The 25541-nt window shown below is 33.9% G+C and overlaps 1 protein-coding gene across 1 annotated transcript; it reads left to right on the plus strand.

Moving 5' to 3' along the window:
* Positions 1 to 229: 229 nt before the first annotated feature.
* Positions 230 to 25269, plus strand: LOC108913816 (polycystic kidney disease 2-like 1 protein; the record flags this gene model as incomplete). The annotated part of the gene is made up of 10 exons (XM_018719442.1): positions 230 to 354; positions 3387 to 3611; positions 6582 to 6810; positions 10228 to 10458; positions 10575 to 10664; positions 11536 to 11688; positions 13038 to 13243; positions 13310 to 13432; positions 13823 to 13873; positions 25152 to 25269. Coding segments are annotated over 10 exons (1551 nt in total), but the record flags the coding sequence as incomplete, so codon positions are not given.
* Between the last annotated feature and the right edge of the window lie 272 nt (positions 25270 to 25541).

Genomic DNA, 25541 nt, shown 5'->3' on the forward strand with positions numbered 1-25541 from the left:
ACACCCTGTATAGCGTTGATTACTTGACAAAATTTAAATTTTTACATAATACGGTTTAATTAATTTTTATTATAATACGATAAAAATTATGAAGCGATTAATTAATTGGCCCATTAAAAATATAAATTTCATAATCATATTTCCCATTTTTACCATACATTTTTTTAAACGGGCCTTCAAAAATTGCACTTGTTGAACGCTTTTGGCTTATTATTATTTTTTCTTTTAGGTGAAAGTAAGGAATGATTCTTGTGTAATACATGAGTACTTTAGAAGATTATTTTCGTTTTGTTATGATCAGTATTCAGTGAAAAAGCAGGATACGGAAACGTTTGGACCAGGAAATTCAATAGCGTACGTAGTGAAGCGAAGTGTATGTGAATTTAAGTTAAGAAATAAAACAAAATCCCAACTTTATGTATAGAATGTCGTTTAGTCATTCAGTCTGCATTATTATTTAATTTTCTCTGACAGAAGCATTTGTGAAAAGTTGGCGGCTGCTTTAGTAGCACGTCACTGGTTAATACCATGAGGTTAATATTTCATGAAATAAAAGTCTTAATTTATTAGAAAAATTCAATAAAAACACGAAGTTTTTATTGAATTTTTATATCTCCTAAACGGCTGCTATTATTCAAAAATACCAAAAAACATTTTCCATTCATTCTGATACTGTCCTCCTTCTACTTAGTAATAAACAGACAGAGAGGAATTGCTTAAATAAAAAGTTTCCTGTAACAACATAGTCGTAACATGGGCTACGTTACATAGCGCACGATATAAATTTTTAAAATTAAAAAACATTTATATTAGCTAGTTATTAGCGAAATTGCTTGTACAATTCGCATTAACTTTCATTGTAGAATAATATACAGTGACAAAAAACATTACACTTTTTTTTTATTTAAATTGCATTAAATCCGTTTTATCTACAGGGTGTCCCGTAAATGGTGGGCAATCTCTCGGATATGGATAGATAATAAGAAAATAATGTCACAAGTTCATATAAATTTTTTTCCTCCGGGCTCACCCTGTAGAGTTATTCGCTCTTGAAGTTGAGAATTAAAAATGTTTTTTTTGTTGTAACTTTTGTATTTTTCAATAAATTTTGAAAATTTTTTGGCTGGATCTATAATTTTTGAAGCTGCTTTGGATGATAATATGAAAGCCTCGATAATAATTATGGGGGCCCGGGGGCAAAGCACCCCCCACCAAAATTTCTAGAAAAAAAATTTTTGTTCCACTATACCCCAAATTTTCCATCACTTTATAAAAATTTATGGTATTTTACGTAAAAAAGGTATACTTGTTGAATATCCATAAAATAGATATTTCTTGAGATAAACCCGTTTAAAGAGGTAGGTACCATTTAATTTGAGACATTTTAATTGAAACACAGATTTAATCGTGGTTGGCTTTGACATGTCAGAGTATGCCAAAGGCAATTAAATTGTCAAACTTGTCAAATACGTAGTTTTAAATCTAAGACTCATCTCATAACTCATAATTTGTTATAAAATATGGAGTATTCCAATGAAGAATATGCTGATATGCATTTAATGTACAGGCGGGCTCTTTGTAATGCTTCGGCAGCAAGAAGATTTTATCAGCATTCTTATCCCAATAGAAGGACTCCGGAACGCAAAACTTTCGAACGTATTGATTAAAGATTAAGAGAAACTGGTAAAATACGATTACTATTATTAAACAAAATGGATATTAAATAAATTTTAATGTCTTTAGGTCAGTTTGCTCCTGTTACTGCAAACAGGGGTGCCCCGCGAACAGCACGTACAGTTGAAGTAGAGGAAAATATACTGGACGAAGTTGCTGCTCATCCAACAGTTAGCATTAGGTCATTATCTTCTTTTACCAATGTTCCAAAGACCACTGTTGCAAGAATCCTTAGAGAACAGCTTCTTCACCCTTACCATATCCAAAAAGTGCATGCTCTTAATCCTGATGATTTTCGTGCAAGAGTACAGTTTTCTCAATGGTTTCTTCAGAGACATGAGCAAAATCCTATGTTTACGAGATTAATTCTGTATACTGACGAAGCAAGTTTTGGGAGGAATGGAGTTATTAACTCCCATAATTTACATTATTGGTCTGATGAAAACCCACACGCTATTATTGAAACTAGGCGCCAAAGACAATTTTATGTTAATGTTTAGAGTGGAATTATTGGTCCTTACTTATTGGGTCCATTTGTGTTACCCCCTAGACTGAATGGTCAACGTTACCTAGATTTCCTTGTGCATCAATTACCACAACTGTTAGAAGATGTTGATCTTGAAACCAGAAATGCACTGATATTCATGCACGATGGGGCGCCGCCTCACTTTAGTGCTGCAGTAAGGGACCATTTAAACGAGGTATATCCTAATCGCTGGTAGGTCGCGGTGGACCTATTCATTGGCCTGACCGAACTCCAGATATGAACCCACTTGACTTTTTCTTTTGGGGGCACTTGAAAAATCTTGTTTATTCCACACCTGTAACCACTAGAGAAGAATTAGGAGAAAGGAAAATCCTGAAATGTTATGGAGAGTGCAACAGTATTCTGTTAAACGAGCTCGTATTTGTATAAGAGAAGGTGGAACTAACATTGAGAATTTATTGTGAATTATATTAGTTACGAAATTTTGATTGTCATGCACTTTTCGTTTAGTTAGTTTAGTTAAGTCCAAATTTTCATAATTTGGAACACTGCTATTGCAAATTATCTGTCCTTTATTCTGATATGTAAAAGCCAACTACGATTAAACCTGTGTTTCTGTTAAATAAAATGTTTCAAATTAAATGGTTAAACGGGTTTATCTCAAAAAATATCTATTTTATGGATATTCAACAAGTACACCTTTTTTAAGTTAAATACGATAAATTTTTATAAAATGATGGAAAATTTGGGGTATAGTGGAACAAAAATTTTTTTTCTAGAAATGTTGGTGGGGGGTGCATTGCTCACGGGCCCCCATAATTATTATCGAGGATTTCGTATTATCATATAAAGCATCTTCAAAAATTATAGATCCAGCCAAAAAATTTTCAAAATTTATTGAAAAATACAAAAGTTATAGCAAAAAAAACATTTTTAATTCTCAACTTCAAGAGCTAATAACTCTACAGGGTGAGCCCGGAGGAAAAAATTTTATATGAACTTGTGACATTATTTTCTCATTATCTATCCATATCCGAGAGATTGCCCACCATATCCGGGACACCCTGTATATTGAAGTAACTCGAATACTAAATTCTAACTTTATGTTTGGATTTAAGCCATTTTGCTTTACTTTAATTGTCTCATGTTGATCTATTCTTTCTTTTACTTTTATATTACTAAAATAATAATTTCAGCTCATCATTTTCAAATTTTAATATTTTAGGTGGATATACAGCGATGAAAGTCAGACTGGAAGTATATCATATGAAGGAAAAATAACCACTTACGGAGGTGGTGGATTTTATGTAGACTTGCCAAAAAATAAAACGGTAATGAAAGAATTATTTGAACATTTAAAAGAAAATTTGTGGATTACACGAGGAACTAGAGCAGTGTTTGTTGATTTTACCACATTCAACGCTAATGTGGATGTTTTCGGTGTCACTAAGTAAGTATACTCTCGTACACTTGCGATTTTTTAATTTAAATTCATTTGGAATTTAATTTCTACAAGATATTTTTTAAATTGAGTTATCCTTTTAACAGGATGTAGAACTCAGAAACTGTTGTAAGGTACTTTCCTGCCGTTTCGGTTCTGATGGTGGTGACGGTTAGTTACGTTACTTATGGCCGCCCCCGGTATACTACCAACTCTAAACGGAATCTTAATTCGTAATTTCAAATTCTAATTTACTATATTCAGTGACGTCACTGACGTCCCCATTTGGACGCCTAATTTTATGACGACCCTTGACTTGTTTATCGGCAGCGGTGGTTGGCAGCCGGCGGTGGTGAGTGACGTCATAGGAACGTACTCCGGATTAAATCTTTTTATTTGGTTTGGTCTCGGGCGCCAGTTTCCCAATCTTTTACGTGGGGGAAACTCCACGTGAAACCTACCCTCGGTTTAGAGTAAGTACTCGGGATACCTGCAGTGAAGAAAGTTTAAGGGGTAAAGTTTTCCAGGGGTCTGTTATATTTCTCTTAATTTCAAGCAAAGTAGTTATCTGAGTGTAGTGTTATTTTCCTTTCAAAATAAACGGTCTTATCAGTGTAGGTCACAAAAAGATACTGCGACTTTTTACTGATCGGATTTTATTAATCTTATCGGTGTTAAGAATGAATACAAACTGGAAATATATTTACTAGATTTATTAATCAGGCCTTGAATTTGAAACAAACAAACAAAAGTAAAACAGATTCTAATTACAATTATTATTACTAACTAAAACCAGGAATATACAATAAATTTACAAGCGGTGTAAGAATGAAATAAAATGAAATAAAATGGGTTAGAGCAATTATTATTTGTACGACGGATTTAAAATGCTTATGCGGTTTTTCGGTGCTGAAAATAAATACAAATTAGCACATAGTCAAAATATCAGGACTCAAAATCGGTACGGTAGAAAACGGAGTCTTTGGCGTTTGGTTTATTTAATAAACAATCTAAGACTTTACGAAACGGTACGCCAGAATAATATTCGGTTTTAAATTTCGGTCGGTGCTAGAAAGGGAAAAATAAGATTAATAAATTAGAGCAATAAATAAATTGTTCCCAATGGTTCTGAAACAGAAAAATAATTACGGGTGACTCTAATTCTACAAATAAATATCGGCGGCAGTTTCTAGCAAAGCGACGGAAATTAAGCGGAAATGCGACCAGCCAGGAGAAAAAGCCAAGCAAAGCGGTTTATATCAGGCACAAATAAGCAAACGGTAATCAGGAAAATGATGTTGTTGGTAAACAGGAGGCAAAGTCTGGACGAGGTGCGAGTTCAAATGCGGGGCGGCCGACAGACTTCTCCCGGAAGCGGTGGGTGGCCCAGCCAAACTTCGGGGGTCTATCCGTCGTTGCACAGCCGACACACAACGTCTTCTACTGGCGGTGGGTGGCCCAGCCAAACCAGCAGTTTCGGTTATTGTGCCCTACAGCGTTTATCTAGCTTGGGCGGTGGGTGGCCCAGCCAAACCTTCGCCGACAACGCTGCTGCTGTACACTTCGACACCTTCACGTCTTCTACTGGCGGTGGGTGGCCCAGCCAAACCAGCAGTGTCAGTAAAGGGGCTCACAACGTTTGTCGAACGAGGGCGGTGGGTGACCCAGCCAAACCGTCGCCGATAACGCTGCTGCCGTACGGACCTGCACTCAACGTCTTCCACTGGCGGTGGGTGACCCAGCCAAACCAGCAGTTCGGTCGATGTGACTAACAACGTTCGTCGAACGAGGGCGGTGGGTGACCCAGCCAAACCTTCGCCGACAACGCCGTGGTCGTACTGTCTTGCCAGAGTTCAAAACGGCCAGACTTGTACCATAGCAGGACAAGTGAGAATAGGAAAATACAATTTGCTTACTTATTCCGGACGGTTGCTTCTGGCAGCTAACTCCTTGGGTCGGATGGCGGTCTCTGGTCGGTGTTCAGGTCCTCGGGGTGGTCCTCGGGCTGGTGTTGGAGGTCTTCGAGTTCTGGCAGCGAACTCCTTGGGTCGGATGGCGGTCTCTGGTCGGTGTTCAGGTCCTCGGGGTGGTCCTCACGTTGGCGTTGGAGTTCTTCAAGTTCTGGCAGCGAACTGAGGATTCTCGTACAGGAGTCGTGGTGGGATGATGCGCGCGGCCCTCGACAAAGTGGGGCAAACGGACGGTTTGACTCGACTCGCGGTTAATTGCTTTCGCCCAATTAAACTAATTAAATAAATAACTGGCCAGCGGCCTTGCACAAAACGGAAAATTAATGCCGGTTCATTACACTGTAAAAACATTTTTCGAATGACATTTTTTCGAAAGGTGAATGAGAACTAATATTTTCATTTATATAAATCTGGACCTGCCTAAAATAGATTTTCGAAGTTGCACTGCATTCATTTAGACAAGCTTATTGTTCAGTTTATCTACAATTCAGTGCAAGCTGTTAGAATCGAATTTTTTTTCCGAATAATTCCTCCACTGTATTTAATTCCACTTATACACCAAAACTTTTCATGTTTTCATGCACAGGTAAAATTTTCATGGATTACAATCTAATAACCATGGTATTGGTCCATCCGCCTATTCAGAAATTATTATTTAGATAATACACTTCAAGTGCAAAAATCAGATGAAACACCATTGTGTAAAACCCACATGGATTATTTAACACGTAAGAGCACATTCTGAAATAATTCAGGCAAGTTATTTTGCAAAATATGTTTCGGAAATAATTGTCGGTGAAAGGCTCGAGCTTGCTACACGTGATATGAATAAAGTTGTAGTAGTTTACACTGTAGTACAAGGCATTTAGATTTGCTGTATATTGGTGCTAGTTGTTTAATCTTTTTTAATCATATCTAGACGCTTTCAGTAAGTAGCGTTCTAGATGGCCTATTTTTATAATTTGCAATAGGTCTTTGGATTTATCTCATTTATCTCTTTTTTTTTCAGATTAGTGCTTGAATTTCCGACGAGTGGAGGCGTCATTCCCTCTGCCGAGGTCCATAGCGTCAGCTTGAAAAGATTGGTTACTGCATATGATTATTTCGTGATGATATGTGAAATTTTAATTTACGTTCTCGTTTGCTTCTTCATTATGGAAGCCATTCGAGATTTGGTATATTTTAAATTACGGTATTTTAAATTGTTCTGGTCTTATATAGATTGGGCAATAATTTCAGTAAGTATAAAATTCGGTAATTATTCAAAATGGTTACGTAAATGATTTGATTTTCTTACACTGATATTTTATTACCTATCTACAACAAGGGTGTCCCTGGAATGTACAATTATATTTTAAGAACACAGTACAATCACTGCTTCTGAAAAAATGTAGCTTTAAGCAGATTATTTAAATTTTGCTATGTAAGCAAGGCAAAATTATAATAGGAAGCCTTTAGAACGAAAAATCCACTTTGCGTGTATACCATGGTATGCAGAGGGTAAAAATAGCAGTAGAATTACGTCCAAATGTCTAAAACAAGTTATGGGTGACATGGTTAAAATAACTACTAAATGCTTAGAGATAGATAGATAGACTTTGCATGTAAAAAGAGTGAAACCCACACTTTACATGTTTCATGAAATGCAGACAAAAAGTCAATACGATTAGACCTTATTTAGTCGAATTAAAGCAATCGCATAGTGCCCCAATATTCTGCAAACAAATTGTCCGTGGTCAAAACACCAAAACGGCTAAGCCCTTTTAAGACAGTCAAAACGACCGTATATGCCCCAAATATTTGGCAAACAAAAAGTTTGCGGGCAAAGTAGTTAAAACAACTACGATATAACTAGCTAGACATTCCATTCAAGGGAGTGAAAACCACTCTCTACATGTCGCATGGAATACGGGCAAAAAAACAAAGCGGCTACGCCCTACTAAGACGGTTAAAACGACCGTATATTCTACAAACAAATGTTCGCGTTCAAAATAATTAATATGACCAGCTACACAATCCACTTAAGGTGGAATTTGCATTTTAATTAGTCTAAAAACTCTGCTCTGCGTTTACCATAGTATACGAGCTAGTATTATCAAGTCAAGGGCGGCTAACAGAAAAATTTTAATGAAATACCTTCTCATCTGAAATGGATAATTAATATAATATTTCCCTTACGCGTAATTTATCTCGGATTCATGGAAATTCTTTTCTTTGCATAAATACACTACACAAGGCAAATCGACCAGCACGTGCGGCACATATAAATGAACTGGCTGGCTATCAATAAGTAGTAACGGACTGTTACGAAACACTTTTTTCCTTTAAACCTGTGCGCGCGTCATGTATAAGTGAGACATACCAACATGAATCATAGAAGAACGGAGATGCGAAAAATTATAAATATTATACAGACTATTCCCAGATGCAATTGACAATAGGGAAAATAAGGACAACTTATTTACATTTCATTATATTAAAAAACTGCAAGTGTAAATGTACAGAAATGTTTTAAGTAGGTCAACATATAAAGGATGTCCCCTATTCTCGGGTTGCTTCTGCTATTATGAAATGATAAGAATTAAATTCGCTTTTATTTTTACATCTCAATAAAACAGCTAAGAAATTCTAAAATAGTCAATCCTCTTCCAACATTTAATATCGTCTCCAGATTAGCGCTGGCAAAAATCAGAAAAAAGTGAAACCAGCTAAGTAATCTGGTTCCGTAAAAACCGATTTCAGATAAAACGGGTTAGCCGAATAGTGGTTAAAACCGGATATCCGAAATTCGGTGTTTTGAAAAACTGACAGGATATACGATGTTATTCACATATTCACATATTTTAAATAAAGTTAAATCTAATGTTAAAAGTTAAAATGTTAAAACAGTTACAATTAATAAACTATGGTTCTTCAATTTATTATTTATATAAATGCATTTCGTTATTTGGTGTATGTGGGTGTGGGTGATTGTTTTTTTAATCAGTCTGTGTCTGTGTCCCAGAATAAAATATAAAAATAAATTGTATTTCCCTTAATAGTTCCACCTAATTCTATCTACTACGTATGTACTATGTAGCCAATGCCAAGTACATAACACAAAGACTATATTATAGTGTTATGTAGTTATTGGCTAAATAAAAAATTATTCGGATGTTTGAATGAACAGATTACCAAATAATCGGTTATTTGAATAATCGGATATTTGAAGAATCGAATAACCGGCTTTCGGGTTTCGTAAAAATCCTAATTAGCCGAAACCGGTTAACCCACTATCCAAGAAATCGATTTCGGTTGCCAGTACTACTCCAGATCGTCTTATAGCTGGCGTTTCATAGACAAGAAATCGCACTTTCAATAACACAATCATAAAACATGAAAATCTATCTACAGGTAGCTTAGCTTTCAACTTTTTGATTATTTTGCGTTGGCCTATTTCTGCTATTATGGCTAAACACCGACGCCAGGAGATGAGCAATCTCCAATCCGAAAATTTTGCTGAACACCTATTCCGTTATGGATCTTCTATTTGTCTAACACTGTTTAGACAAGGGATCGTCGTTTCCGAGGTATGATATGTCGTCCTATACACCGACATATAGGCCACCAGAAGATGGACGAGCATTGTGGATCTTTCCCGGTCACCCATCCAAATACTAACCGCGATCAGCGTTACTTGACTTTTCATATCAATAACATGAATGACATGTCGCTAAGATTGCTTGTTTAGATTTCCTTAAACCTTCGTGAAGAGACTGTTATAAATTCACTGAAAGTGATGTATAAAAGCGCCCCCCTTAATCATTGATGTCAATAACAAAAAAATTCGAGCAGCTACTTGACATTTTGGAAGCCTATTTTGCGTGAAAAAATCTATAGCATAATTTGTTATATTTTGTTTTTGAACAATTAAGTAAACTTTGTCGCGGGCAAACAAATTTCATGTAGGTAAAATGCCTTTTTTGTATGTATAGGATAGTAAGAAATTTCATTAGAAAAACTTGTTTAGAACTGAAATTTATTCGTATTTCCTAATTTGGAAACAATCGGCCTACTTGTGTAGGAAAGGTAGTTTTTGTTTAAGGGATCGGAAAAAAGTCAACAACATTATTTTGTATGCGGAGCGCACATGGCTTCATCTGTCGTCCAGACTCCCAACTGTGCCATTCAAATGGCTACCGTAGGAAGCAACCTGCTATATTGCCAGGTACTTTGTTGCACGACTGCTGCCCACATAGGGAACGACCCTAGCTGTTGTACTAGGTGTTGCGAGTATAATTCAATGCCGGTAGGGCATATAGCTCGCGGAGTAGTTATTTCTCGCAACACTGGCAATTAAAAACAATATTATTTGATATCATATGTGGTAAAGCTAATATTTTTTTACAATTAATTAAATGTTGGAAAATGATTAATTATTATTTATGTATTTATTGAGTTCAAAGTACAAAATCAATTATTTTTATAGAAAACACCCTGTATATGTCGGCCAATAGAATAGTACATATTTGTCGATTTGAACACAAGAAGAATCTTTTCAAAATTTCATTTTTTTCAAAAAATGAAAAATATTTTGAATTCCTACCTTTAACTTCATCCATGGAGACACTGTATGTACTTACCTTCAAACCTAAACTAATATTTGTTTATTTTAGACTTGCATTGCCAATTCAATATTTTCGATTCTAAACATAAAATATATACCCAGTACAATCGAATCTTTCTCAAGAAATCCACTCAAGTACGGGAATTTTGAATATTTTGCGTATATACATCTCCTACAGAATGACATGTTCGCTATAAATTTATTCTTTACCTATATAAAGATATTTAAATATCTGAATTTTAATAGAACCATGGGACAGCTGAACAATACACTGAAAAAGGTAAATTAGGATATGGTAGAAACTTAAGATAAAAGAAAATAAAAAATAACAAAAGTATAAGTTTGATCTCTATTTATATATTAGCTATTTGTTTCATCATTTTTAATATTTTTTAGTGTGCTTGGGATATTTTAGGCTTTTCAGTAATGTTTTTTATAATATTTTTTGCATTCGCCCAACTTGGATACCTAATATTTGGAAGCCAGGTAAGTGTGTGTCATTATAAAAAATTAGTACTTAACTGAATTTTGGTAATATAATAGCCATTTTAGGTAAGCGTGGGCAATGGGTAAAAGCATTTTTTTAGTTAATGCAGTATTTTGAGAAACAATAAGTGTTCTATCATTAAAGAAATTGTACAGTGTATCTGTATATTGTACAAATTAATCGTAATCCTACGATTTTTAATATTTTTTTTTACAACTACATTTGACCAAAAAAGTTAAAAAATAGTTAGTTAAAAAATAACTAGACGTTAATAACAAACGTCAATTGCAACACAAAGCATTTTTTCTTATAATAAAACTGTTGTAGTTGTGAAAAGTTGTAAGTTTACGAGTTAAATTAAGAGAAAATTATCATTAGACATTTGCTATCAGATGCTATTTTCAATAGAACGTTCAGTTTGTACATTTGTACATATACAGAGCCTTCATAAATGTTACAAGTCACGTGATCACCGAGTTTAGGCAACCCAACATAGCACGACTGGTACTGGTAACGAAAATTCCCTACATCCTGGTGTCACCAATATTAATGATTCGTTTACAATGAACAGTAACAAACCGTTACGCCTACGCTCGAGATAATGCTATCGCTGATTGGTGGAATAGAATCTCGTAAAAGTTACACCAGTCACAGCCGATGAAACAGAATGTTGCATTTTAATTTGATCTTAACCTGACCGCTTTAATAATTTTTAATTTTGCCAAAATATTATTGCCAACATGCAGGAAATAAAATAACTGTTCCAAACAAAATTATTGGTCACGAGGCTTGTAATCATTTATGAAGGCATATTCTAATTTTCCAGTTAATCGCAAGCAATATTATATTAATGATAAATGCAACTTTTAGGTTGAAAGCTTTAGCAGTTTTGGAAAAGCAATGTTTACACTTCTTCGAACAATTCTGGGTGATTTTGATTATCCCGAGATTGAAAAAGCAAACAGAATATTAGCACCAATTTATTTCCTGTCATATATATTTTTGGTATTCTTCGTACTGCTAGTAAGTATTTTAAATATTATTCATTTATTATTTTAAAGGGTGTCCATATATGAAGACAATAATAATTCATCTACAGCTTACACAGATACGATAATTATTCACAATTCACTAGAGTGTATGGCATTTGGAACAATTGTCAAAAGAGAATGAAAATTACTGCAGGATCATATCTATATGTATTTTGACGCACTGAAGCCGATTCCCTCTGCGAGTAGAATCACTATATTACCCTACAATATTTTTATACCGTGTAAAATCATCCTAAAATCTAGGAAATTCCTTCCCAGAGATAGAATTTTAGCCAATTGATGCCGTAGAGAGAAGAGGGTATTAGAAGATATGAAGATCGTTTCCAGATGATAAATGATGTTTATTGTACTCCATTTCCATTTTGTAATGAACTCTTATCTTCAAACGATCTATGCATGTTTTTCTTTTGTGTTTTTGATTCGTTTTCCATTTTAAGTAACAAATATTAACATCCCACATTACTTGGTACCGACGCTCCATTTCATTGATATCTTGGCTAAACTGTTCACCCTGTTCTTCGCTGTAGTCTTCGAGGTTCTCCGGAAAGTAATCAAGATGAAAGTCTAGTAAATGCAATTTCATGTTCATCAAGCAACCCAACCGTTTGAAGTTTCTCAACAATTCCACAATTATTCAGGTACCAATTCAGGTAATCCTCACCCTTCTAACTCCCCATGTAATTTTGAGAGATTTCCTTGAAACATAGCTATGCTGCTCTTTTAGTATCATTCATTTTTCTGATAAATTTTTTGTCTATGAACATGGTACAGATTTGAGGATCATCGAAAATACCTTCCTTCAGTTTAGCATCACTTATTTCCGGAAACTTTTCTCCTCAGTATCCAAAACAGTCGCCATCTTTGTCCAAAGTTTCAACGAGCTGTTTTATGAATCCAAGTTTAATATGGAGAGGTAGAAGCAGAATATTTGGAGGTTCAACTAAGGATTCGCAGATGATGTTTTGCGACCCTGGATGGAAATCTGTTTTTTAGCTGTACCTTCTATTCACAGTGACTTTTTCCGTATTATCCGTAGACACAAGAAACAGGGATGAAAGATGAAGTTGGACTCCCTGTAGTTTTGAAAAATTGAATTTTCCATATTTTCTGTATTTAAGGGCAGTTTTTGCAATTTTAAAAAACATGAAGGATGATTGAGCAATTTTGATTCGGATTCAGAACGTCAAAATACATAAGGATACATTAAATCTATGTATCCTCTTTGGAACAGACCACTTCTCTTTTGTTGTGCTTGTCTAACCAATGCATTTACTAAACCATCACAATGTCTGCTGAATGCACATAACTATTTTGTTATAGAATATGTTTTTGGCTATAATCAACGACACTTATGCGGACGTAAAGACTGAAATAGCAATTGCACCCGATGAAATGCAAATGACAGAATACATTCAGAGAGGATTCTTTAACATGTTACGAAAACTTGGATGTGGACGTAGCAGAAAGTCGGAACTCAAGAGGGAACTAAATATTACCATAAGACATATACGGGAAGCGCTTAAAAAGTGTGTGTGTTGCATTATATCTCAGTTTAAAGTGTAATAGTAATGATTTATTAATAACATTTTTAGGTGTGGGTTTAGTGATCTTGAAATTGAAATGTTTTTTGCCAGATATAATATTGATCCCATCGCAGAAGTTGAGCACTACGATATGGAAAAATTACTAGCTGAACTCGAAGCTATTTTAAGTACGTATATATTTATTCTACTATAAACGTTTTGAAGCGTATAAATATAGCAAAAAAGGAAAAATTGTGGATACTAGAGTCCTCTTGGGTAGTTCCTTATAGAGAGAACAGATACACTGGAGTGCAGAAATGTCCCTTTAACATGATTCTAAAAAGTATACAAAGCCCTTTATAGGCCTTAAAAATTGTTCATCTCGATATAAAAACTTACGATTGTGTTGTAGCTGTATTAACCATTATCTTTATTCTATATTAGATTATCTCTAAACTAAAAAGAGCAAGTAATTTATTGATACTAGAGCAATGATCCAGAAAAGCACCCTTAATGAACTTTTCCCTGTAAATTGAGATTGTCGTTTTAAAACTGTTCTCTTTTTATTTTAGGTGATGTCAGCAAGAAAGAAGGAAGTCTAGATGATTATGTTCATGTAAACGATTTTGTAGCGTGAGTATCTGACTAATTTTTAGAATTTTACATATTATTTACCGATTCCTATCGATATTTAAAATGGTAGATGTAAGTGGTAGATGTGCAGTAGGGAAGAAAGAAACAGGGGCGATCCTGGACGCTTGGATGGCGCCCTGTTCTATTATGTTTAAAACAAATACGATTTCTTTTTTAGAAATTGTGCGGATTATTCGTCTCTCGTGAGGGTCGGCACTATATTTCTTCAAATTTTAGCAACAAATATTAATTTATAATTCGTTGAGAAAATATTTCGTTGTATAAAAGTTTTCAAAAGTTTCAGCATTGTATGAATACATATAATACCTGATAGGATAGACCAAAATAAAAAAGAGTTTTACAAGGTGATTCAGTCATAATGGCATTAATTTTAACCACGTATTCGGAAGATTTAATAAAGACCAGAAAATCGGAAAAAAATTTTTGACTCGACTTTTAAAAATGAAGGAAATCCACCCGAAACTCCCGCTAAGAGGGCAGCCCTGCCAGATGCCCGGATGCTCGGAAAAATTTGTAACGTAATGTAACGAATCAGTCGTCAGCTGAAGCGAACAGTGTTGCCAAGTTCACATCATAATCTATGGTTCACATTTATTTTGGGTTCCGCGTTAAACGTATGCAAGTAAATAAAGGATCATGCTGCATTTTATTATAAATAATTTTAATAATTGTATTAACTTAGTGTAAAATGTTTTAACAAGCCTGACTTCTCGAAGTCAACTTTCTTTAAAAGAAAATAAATAAAGCAGAGGTTTGTAGGCACTGAATATACAAAATACACTACACACGGTTACAAAACCATTAACAATTTAAGGCGTTTATTAAAATCTACCACCCTCCATATCTCCCGCATTTTTCCCGCAAAGGAGTGAACATTACACCATATAGATGGAGAGGGGATGTGGATTGGAAAGACACACGAAACCATTAGTTTCTTTCGGATTGTTTAAATTGTCGGTCGTGATGGCTTTGTATACGAATGCCGAATTTGTGGATATGGTAATTTTATACGGAGAGTGTGTACAGAACGCAAATGCCGCTGCAATTGAATATCGGAGGCGTTTCCATCTAATTTAACCAATCGTCTTGGTTCCTAAATCGAAGTGCAGCAGAACCTAACTTTAATAACAAAGTGATCTGGACGGATGAATGCTATTTTACTCGTGCTGGCATTTTAAACAGGTAAAAAACATATTACTTTCTCAAAAACAGTAACTACCTATCTAGGTTACACCAAAGTTTACATTTACACTAAAGTTTACATTTATTATGTAAACTTTGGTTATACTCAACTGCATATTGAATAATAAATTGAACATAATACTAAAACTGTGTATTATTTAACATAATAAATTATAAAACGTGAAAACGTTAATAATCCTATGGAATTTTTTATATGGGGTTATATGAAATCTGTCGTGTATCACATTGAGGTAGAAAATGTAGAGCAGTTGCGGAATCGTATCGAAGATGCCGCTGAAGAAATACGTAACAACCCTGGTTTATTCCATCGCATCCGCCGCTCATCTATCCAACGTGTACACTTGTGCATAGACGGTAACGGTAATGTATTTGAACATTTGTTGTAAGCCCGAAGGCTTACAGCAAATTAAGAGATCAACATTATGATGTTAATAAAAACTGATTTTTGGCAAGGCATGCTCAGACCTCCTCGAGGTTCTTGCTGGGCAACAATAACAATTTACTATGTTGATTGCATAAATATAAAAAATAATTTATACCATTATAAATTATTATTGGCTGACGTGAGGAAACCGTTTATTTATTGTCTTTATGTGAGCGAAAATATATAAATATGGCAACGTAGCATCTAGGGCACCTTGTTCATATCGTAGCCGTGCGCAATACTGTGAATAACCAGCTGACGTCAGCCGGTCAGTAACAGCCTGAAAAGGGGGTTAAATAATGATTTGAAATTTTTCAGCTTAAATATGCATTTAATTTTTTTTAATGACTCCATCGTATTATACTTATTTTTCTCTATATCCTCTTAAAATTAATGACATTATGACTGAATCACAACAAAAGTTTTAAATCGTTTTCCAGAGAAAGCATTTTTTAATTCTATTGTAAAAATATGTTGTGTGTCGTTTTTAACTATGATTATCTCAAATCTAACGATCCAGTAACATCTAACATTTTCTTAGTTTTGTCGACCTGCAGTAGTTTAGGTGACAAATTGTTACGGTATTCAATTGCAAGTGGATTAGGTAGTGATTATATACTAGTATCGTGTCTTTTGGTTGTTTATACTAGAGTTATCGGCGAATGTTTTGTATATTTCGTTAAATTTTGTTTACAATTGTTATATTCCAAGCAGTGAATGTTCATTATAGGCATATTTAGGCCTGCGCAGTACAATGGTTGTAGTGGCTGTGAGGTTCCGCGTGTCATGTGATGTGAGTAGGAATATCTGTGCGCGTCTCAAGTTTTATGGTGTAGGGTAAAAGATGTGGCCCCGGGCGTATGTTTGGTGTCGTTACGACAGCTACGTAATGCGGTCCGTGATTGTGGTCGTTCGTTCCTAGTATCGTCGGTGCTGCTGCATATGCTTTTAGGCCTGTACAATATAATAATAATAAGCTTAGCCCATAAGTCGAAGACTAGTGCGGGAGAGGAGGCGGCATATTATTATTAGGCAGGCCGCATTTGCGCCCAGGAACGACTTATGTTGGTAAGCCCTAACCACCATTCAGTGCAGGAATGAGGGAAACCTGGAAAACCTCATTAATTAGGGGGGTGGTCAAATGCCAACCGGTGTCAATCTCTCACATTGACCCAAGCTAACATTCTTCCACCCTACCATACCTGCACAGAGGGTGTCAATCCTCCGTACAAGCATAGCTAATCTACAGTCTACCGGCCGCGGGAATCGAACCCGAGCAAAAATTTGCACACGATTTAAGGACTGACGCCTTAAACCGTGCGGCTATCGACCGATCTATCATATGTATAATATGTATCAATTAAAGTGCTCCAACCTTTTGAAAAATAATTTTCTGATCTGTTAGATGTATCTTTCAATATAAGGGCCTATATGTGATTATTTCAAGGTGCCCCTAAATCTAAATATCGCGTTTCGAAATCGGTGGGTTGGTTGTATTGCGCTTGCTTAATACGAATGAAGAATCAATAGCTAATCAAAAATGCAACTGAAATAATTCAGGGTAATCTCTTGTTGCTGCTGTCACGAGTATCTTTATAAGGACCCACCGCGGATAACTTCGTACAATTCCTGTAAGCACTTCACCGATGTATGTGGTGTACATGTGTATCCACCGAGTTCCTGCGTAGAATTATATTGTTATCGAATTTATAGTTACTGATTTGTATTTATTAGAGTTGGTGGTAACCTGGGAGTAGTAAATACTTAATATATAAATAGACGCATTTTTTGGGAAACAGATTTGTATGAATACAGGGTATTAGAAGTTTGACTGCCTTAATTTTAACAGACAATATAATACCTTTAAATAAACAAAAAAACCTTATATAATAATAATAATAATAATAATAATAATAATAATAATAATAGTCTTTATTATTCTATAACAAACATACACATTGCACAAACTAGTTTCCATTAAGTCGAACAAAAGGCGAAGTCTAGTCTGCACAAGCAAGGTTGTGCACACTACTCAACATAACCTATTACTAACATAAATATTCTAATCCTAAATAATAATTATTAGTAATGACATTTAACCACAAATAAATAGTAGTATTATTAATAATATTGCCGCTCAAATAAAAGTCTTTTATATTTACGTTTGAATGAGTATATATTGCTCTCTTTTATATCTTGATCCAAATTATTATAAACATCGCAAATTTGATAACTAAATGACCTCTTAAACATCTCAGTATTATGTTGTGGGGGAGTTAGAAGACCCTTATATCTTATATTAATTGTATGTACGTCCGTTCTAAATTTGATCTTTCTATATAGATAAGGCGGTGATTTATTTAAAATAATTGAATGATATAAACAAGCTGCATGGTGTAATTGTCTGTTTTCCATATTAAGCCATTTCACTTCTTGAAGTTTGTAGGATATTCTTTGATTTTTCCGAATTCCATAAATAAATCTGAGGCAAGAGTTTTGTAACTTTTGAATTTTACGTTTATATAATGCATTGATGCACGGTCCATACAAAACATCAGCAAAATTTAATAGTGATAAAATTAAACTTTCACAAAGCATAATTTTAGTTTCAGTAGGCATACAATGTCTATTAGTATATATTGCTCTTAATACGGAGTATCCTTTTTGTATAGTTTTATCTACATATTCTTTAAATCTAAGATCACTATCAATAATTACACCAAGACTTTTGACTTTATCTAATTTTGGCAAAATGGACCCTTGTATATTAATATCTATTTGATTTTGCACAACTAATCGATGCTTCTTGGGACCAAATATGATGACGTTAGACTTTGATGTATTGATTAAGAGACAATGGTCTTTAGCTTCATTTATAAAATTATTCAAATCATTATTAATACGCGCAGAAGCAATATCTATCTCACTAGGAGAAAATGAATAATATATTTGCGTATCATCCGCATAAAGATGTATGCTGCTAAACTTTAATGAGTTTATTAAATTGCTAGTATAAATGGTAAAAAGAAGAGGACCCAGAATTGACCCTTGCGGTACACCTGACTTTAATAACAAAGAATGTGACATACTATCATTTAATCGCACTCTTTGAGAGCGATTCTGTATATAATTTTCAAACAGCATCAAAGCATTATTTGACAAACCTATATATTTAAGGATCGCAAGCATAATGTCATGATTTATTGTGTCAAAGGCTCTACTGAAATCCAATAAAACTAATATAGAGCAAAGACCTTTATCAGTTGAATTTATAATGTCATCAACTACATGTAAGAGCGCTGTTACACAGCTGTGACCAGCTCTAAATCCGGACTGAATCTCAGGAATTAGTTTATTTGCTTGCAAATGTATCCGTAACTGTATATCCATTACCCTTTCGATAACTTTTGATATGGTTGGCAAAATACTTATGGCACGAAGGTCCTTAAATTCCTCAGGATTACTTTTTTTTGGTAGCACAGTTATCACAGCACTCCTCCACAGAGCTGGGAAGACAGATTCAGTAAGACAATAATTAACAATATGTGTTATGTATGGAATTACTTCAGGAATAAATAATTTTAAAAAGGTTAAATTTAAACCATCGCACCCTGTAGCATTTGTGGTAATTTTATGTAATATTTTACTTACATCACATTCTGTGACTGGATGAAATGTAAAGTTCGAATTATTTAAACGGCTATTGTTATATAAATTTAGTACTCGTTCTGGGGTCTCCACAGAAGGAATAGAATTAACAAAAAAATCGTTTATTTTATTTATATCGCTTAGATGACCAGGAATGTTAGAAGATTTATTTGGTATAAAATTATTTTGTTTAAGAAATCTCCATCTTTCTTTTGTACTAGAATGCTTTATTTTATAATTAACATATGCCTTTTTTTCTTGCTTAATAGCTTGAGTTGTGTAATTACGTAAATCCTTGTAGTATTGCCAATGTGCTTCACTTTTAGTTTGTTTAAATCTATTAAAGGCCTTTTTCTTAAGTGATATCATTAATTTAATATTGTCCGTTATCCACGGTGCAGGAGATTTTGTGAACCTCTTTGTGATAATAGGCGCATGAATATCAAGCAAATGAGTAAGATTCTGTACTAAAAAAGTAACTTTGTCATCAACATTTCCCATATCAAATATATTATACCACGGAATATTATAAAAATCTGCAATAAGCATATCATACTTAACATTTTTTAGGTTTCTGTATGTACGGAAGATTGGTACATTTTTTACCACAATCATATCTATGATGCAATATGTTAGGGAATGATCAGATGTATTTGTTTCAATTACATCAGCATCTACTACATTAATTTCTTTAGAGACAATGATAAGATCAAGCAATGACAATTTTCTAGTTGGTTTATCAATTATTTGTTTCAAATTAAAATTTTCGAATATAGAAATCAGACTATTGACACCTACTGTAGATATATTCAAGAAGTCAATATTAAAATCACCAGTGCANGTAACGATGCATTAGTAGCAGTTATGTGTGTAGCTTCATTAACAATTTGATGAAAATTCAGTGATTCAAGCATATTTAAAAAATAGCGAGTTGCATTCGAATCCAAAGATAACAAATTAATATTAATATCACCAAAACAAATAATATTATCTCCAAATTGCATACAATTAGATATAGATTCTTCTAAATTATCAGTAAAAAGTTTCGAATTTGTTCGAGGCGGATTATAGCAGACCCCAAATATGTAATTAATTTTATTAATAGGTACAGTAATCCAAAGCTGTTCTAGATCATTGCTGGTGTCGATGATGCTAAATAAATATGAGAACTTCAAATAAAAGGCTACTCCTCCCCCCCTTCCATTCCTATCTTTACGAATTAAAGTATAGCCATCAATTTTCAAAGATTGATCAGGAATGTACGAATTTAGCCACGTCTCACTCAATGCAAAAATATCAAAGTTATTTTCTAAAATATAATTCTTCAGAACATTAAATTTAGGTAGCAGAGACCAAATATTTAGATGTGCACATTTAAATGAAAAATTTACCATATATAAAAAATATACTTAATACTAGATAACAGAATAAGGTAAAAAGCAGATTTCTTACAGCTAACAAAAAGTAACACAATACTCTTTGCAAAGCAAACGAGAAAAAGAGAGAGAGAAAAAAAATATATAGTGTGCTCGGCATATTAATAAAGCAATACCAAAAACATTACAGTTAATTATTTCTCGGTAATAGATAACTATCAATGTCAGTAATACTTTTAAACTTTAACACTGAGTATATGACATGGGTCCTAACTCAACCATTTCCGAGAAAATAGTTATCAAAATCTTCAACTTGATGTACAAAAGTTCGATTAATTAAGGAATATTGATATAACTGCGTGCATAAAATACCATAAAATAAAATGTATATCACTTTTTTGAACTTCTATATGCTTAATTCTAAAAAATAATTAGCGTTGTAATAAAATTAAAATTCGATAATTCATATCGAGCAATACGACAACAGCGCGGCGATTATAATAACACGAGGTACTACGCTGTCGACCAATACACAATTCAGTTGGTATCTGGAATTCGACCGTATCGGAGTGTTCTTGCGTACCACTATTTCCTTTTTTGAGGTATTTCTCCTTGCTTGGGAGGCTCGCCGCAATTCTGCTAGAGCTCGACGCATTTACCGTCGGCGTCGATGTCATTGCGGAAGAACAAATTTTAGACATTGTTGACAGAGACTCCAGGCGTAGTAATCCAAGCATAGCTCGAGAAGTCGGAGTGTCTCACTGGACTGTCCATAGAACTAATATAGACGAATATAGACTACGAAAGTAGTTGCTATATGCGTATCAACTACAGAGGGTTCAAGAATTGCCACCTGCAGATTTCGCCCCTCGGTTAAGTTTTTGTAGATGGTTTTTAACTAAAACTGACCGCAACCCCCATTTTATTTCAAGAATTTTGGCTACCAACGGATGAGGCATGCTTTACTAGAAATGGCATTTTAATGCACGTAATTTTCATAACTGGGCGGAGCAAAATCCACATATACACAACAGACATCAAATTTCCAGCATCTTTTTTCGATAAATGTTTGGTGTGGAATATTAGGAGACAATCTAATAGGACCTTTTATCTTACCAGTTAGATTGACAGGAGAGGCATATTTGAATTTTTTGCAGAATGTTTTACCAGATCTAATCCATTGGATTTTTAATTATGAGGACATATGAAGAACTTGTGTATGCCAGCGAGGTTGAAACAATCGAAGACTTGCGAGAACGAATTTTTGCCGCTGCCCATCAAATAAGGATAAATCCGGGTATTTTCCAGCAAGTCCGCGAAAACTGGATTCGACGGTGTCGTGCATGCATCTAAAATGATGGTGGACATTTTGAGCATATGTTGTAGTTTGTTTTATACTTGTGCATTTAAAAATTACTGAATTTTGCTTTTTGGTAAGTACTAAATAATTTTTAATATGATTTGGATGATGTGAATCTTTGGGTACTTTTAATTTCTGTTTTAAGAGATTCATAATTACTAAAATTCGAGCTAAAATTTAAGCACGACACTATCTTCGTAATACAAAATCGATTCATTTTATTTTATTTATTTAAAAACTGGAAAGCAACTGTCTTGAAATTTACTAAATGTTCCGCAATAATAGTAGTTTACATTTTTTCCGTAGGACAAGTCTGCCGCGTGCATACATGGTATGCATTAGGTTAAGCGCTGTTGTCACGTTGTGATGAAACTCCCCAATAGTAATACTCGCTGTATTTTGAAAACTGTTAATCTTACGCCCCTGTAATATACAACTTTCTTGTTCATTTATGATTACTCTATGTCATGCTGAAGTAATGGCAGTCAAACTTCTTACACCCTGTATAAACAGCCTTAATCAGCTAGATCACGTCGATTAATCGCACGGCTGTTGCGATTTAGCAGACAAAGATACAGCCATAAATTAATTATTATTATGGAGTGAATATTTATCACCTCACTATATTGGTGACCACGATAAAGAGATTTAGTAACCACCTGAATGATAATAATGATACCAGTTCTACTTGTAGTCGAGATTGGTTGTTGCAGTTTAAGGCAAAACAGCAGGGGTATTTCAAATTAGAAATATAGGACAAAAAAAATAAACGCTAACTGAACCATACAAATTGCAGTTTAAGGCAGAATAGTTGAACTATAGTTGAAATATGAGTTCCATTGTAACCGTTGTCTTTATAAAAAATTAAAAAATTTTGAGGTTTTGAAAAACTCTCTTAATTGACTTTAATCCAGGTTTTAGGTTAATAGTATTATTTTAAATACAAATTCATTGACTACCTAAATATTTGCTGTTAAAAATGTGTTCCCAGGGTTATCAAAGAAATATGCATCTTTGATTGCAAAACCATTTTACATTACCTGTTAAAGCATATATGATTGCTACTATAGTCTGTTTGGAAATAAAAGAGAGTAATAAAACCCCGAGATAAGAACCGGCCATGGGCGTGGTAATATTTCGTTTCAGGTAATTATCGAACAACACTAATGCTAACAGGTAATGGGTGTACATTAGTATATTTTACTGGATATATCATAGGGCAGGAGCCAGTGTATTGTGACAGATCAATCCAGTCTTAGAGCTGAATATACGAAGACGTGCTAGTGCAGTAGAGTAAAATTCGACTTATGTTTAGTGACTATTGTGCCAGTGGATATAATATTGTTTGGGTAAAATGTCGAGCTTATCAGATTACGTACCTGCTAAACGCGTGAAAAGATGTGCGCTGTCTCAGAATGAGAAGATTATATATTAAATGTATTTAATGCATTGAAACACCAAAATCCTACCAACAGTGTTGATGACATCGTGGAAAAGTGTTCCAACATGACAGGGATTGGAAAATCGACAATCACGGCAGACCGAGCGGACGCTTACGACTGCTTGGAGGAAAGCCGATATAATTCAATGGTTATCCGGAAAAAACATTTCTTTTGAAATAAATATGGTGAAAAAGGAACTTTTGACACTTGTCAATCTTAATAAAGATCAGAAAAAATATGTTATCGATGAAATGGCAACAAATCGCCAAATAACGGTTTTACGGTTACCACCTTATCACTGTGAACTTAACCCAATCGAATTAGTCTGGGCGCAGGTTTTAAAAGGAGATGTAGCGCGAAACAATACGACGTTTAAATTAAGTGACGTGAAAATTTTGTTAAAAAATTCCTTGGAACCAGTAACTGCAGATAACTGGCAAAGATATATACATCATGTACAAAAAGAAGAGGAGAAAATGTGGGAACTCGATAATTTAATTGACGTTACTGTGGAACCTATCGTTATCAATGTAGGAGACGAAGATAATTCATCAGAATATTCAGAGGATGAATTTTAATATACCTACTTTTTTATTTTCTTTATTGTACATTTATACAACACTACATTTACTCACCATAATTTGAATTTTCAAAATACATATATTTTTGTGTGGAATAAAAGTCTATTCATTAAATTTAAATAAATATTTTGATAATAATATTGAATAATTTTATTTGAATTATTAAAAACCCTCTTAACCCGGTTACGATGCTTAAAGTAGCCTCATGTTTTGAAATGCTGTTTTTTATATTGTTTACTTATAAGAGAAATGGACCGAGAAATTGAAGTGGCATAGACAAAGACGGATTGTCGGGGATTAAATTTTAGCTACCTGCTACAATTTAGTACAACCCAGTCACACAGTTTTTTAAAAGTACACCTCATCTATACGTATAATACATAATTTAAAAATATTGAATATAGGCACCAGTACTACATTTATTTACGATTTGCATATATAATAAGCTTTTATTACTCTCTTTCATTTCTAAACAGACTATAGAGGTTTTACCAAAAACAAAAAACTTGCTATCAAAAATAAAATGATCAAAAATAACACTGTAAGTGTAAGGAATAGACTTGTACTCCCACGATTATTTCACGGATATTATAATAACAAATATTTTTGATTACATGTTACAATTTAAGCCTAAACTTCGAAATCACTCTGTATTGTGTTAATTAATGTCAAGAAATCACCTGTTAAGTATTTCAATTTTAAAAACACCCTGTATCTTTTTGGTCTATATGTTTTTCAAAATGAGTATAAAAGGAATGGCAGCCAGATGAAATTATCATTTACAGTTTTACTTGTGTGACGAAACAGTGGGACCAATTATTTTGTTTGAAATTTCGGTTAAATAAAAAATAAGTATTAAAACAATAATATCAAGATTACATTAACACACAACATTGTCTTTCACCGGCTGTGATTGGTGTAATTTTTCACGAGATTCTATTCTACCAATCAGCGATCGCATTATCTCGAGTGTAGACGTAACAGTTTGTCACTGTTTATTGTAAACGAATCATTAATATTGGCGACTCCAGTTATCAGTACCAGCCTTGCGATGTTGGTTGCCTAAGCTCAGTGGACACGAGGCGAATGCTCTGTATATTTATCGGTGTGTGGTGTAAACTTCTGAAAAGGCTGAAACAAAACAGTCCTGTTTCCGAATTAGTTTATTGAAAAAAAAAATGTAAAAAGTTTTGCTTTATTAAATAACCCTTCTTTTTTTTCAGTCAACAAGAAAGATTGGAACAAATTGATAAAACAATTAGCTTGCTAGTGACCCAAGTGAAAACTCTGCTATTAAAATTAGAAAAAATGGAAAATGTCAAGAAAGTGAAAACTACATAAGGGAAAATATATTTTATAATATTTATTTATTTGTAATATATGCATTGTTTTAATATAAACAGAAAGTATGTACAATATATAATTTTTTAAATTAATTACAGATTTATAGAATGAAATAAAATCAGTCAATACATAAATATAAAACAAAATCATTTTAATAAAAAAATAACAAGGTGCATTTTATAAATCTGTTTTACTGGTAAAATCAGTATAACCTAAGATTAAAAATATCAAGACAAAATATTTACAATATAAGTTGTAATTTTCAAAAA

The sequence above is a fragment of the Anoplophora glabripennis genome, unplaced genomic scaffold (assembly GCF_000390285.2).
Source record: "Anoplophora glabripennis isolate ALB-LARVAE unplaced genomic scaffold, Agla_2.0 scaffold715, whole genome shotgun sequence".
Lineage (NCBI taxonomy): Eukaryota > Metazoa > Arthropoda > Insecta > Coleoptera > Cerambycidae > Anoplophora > Anoplophora glabripennis.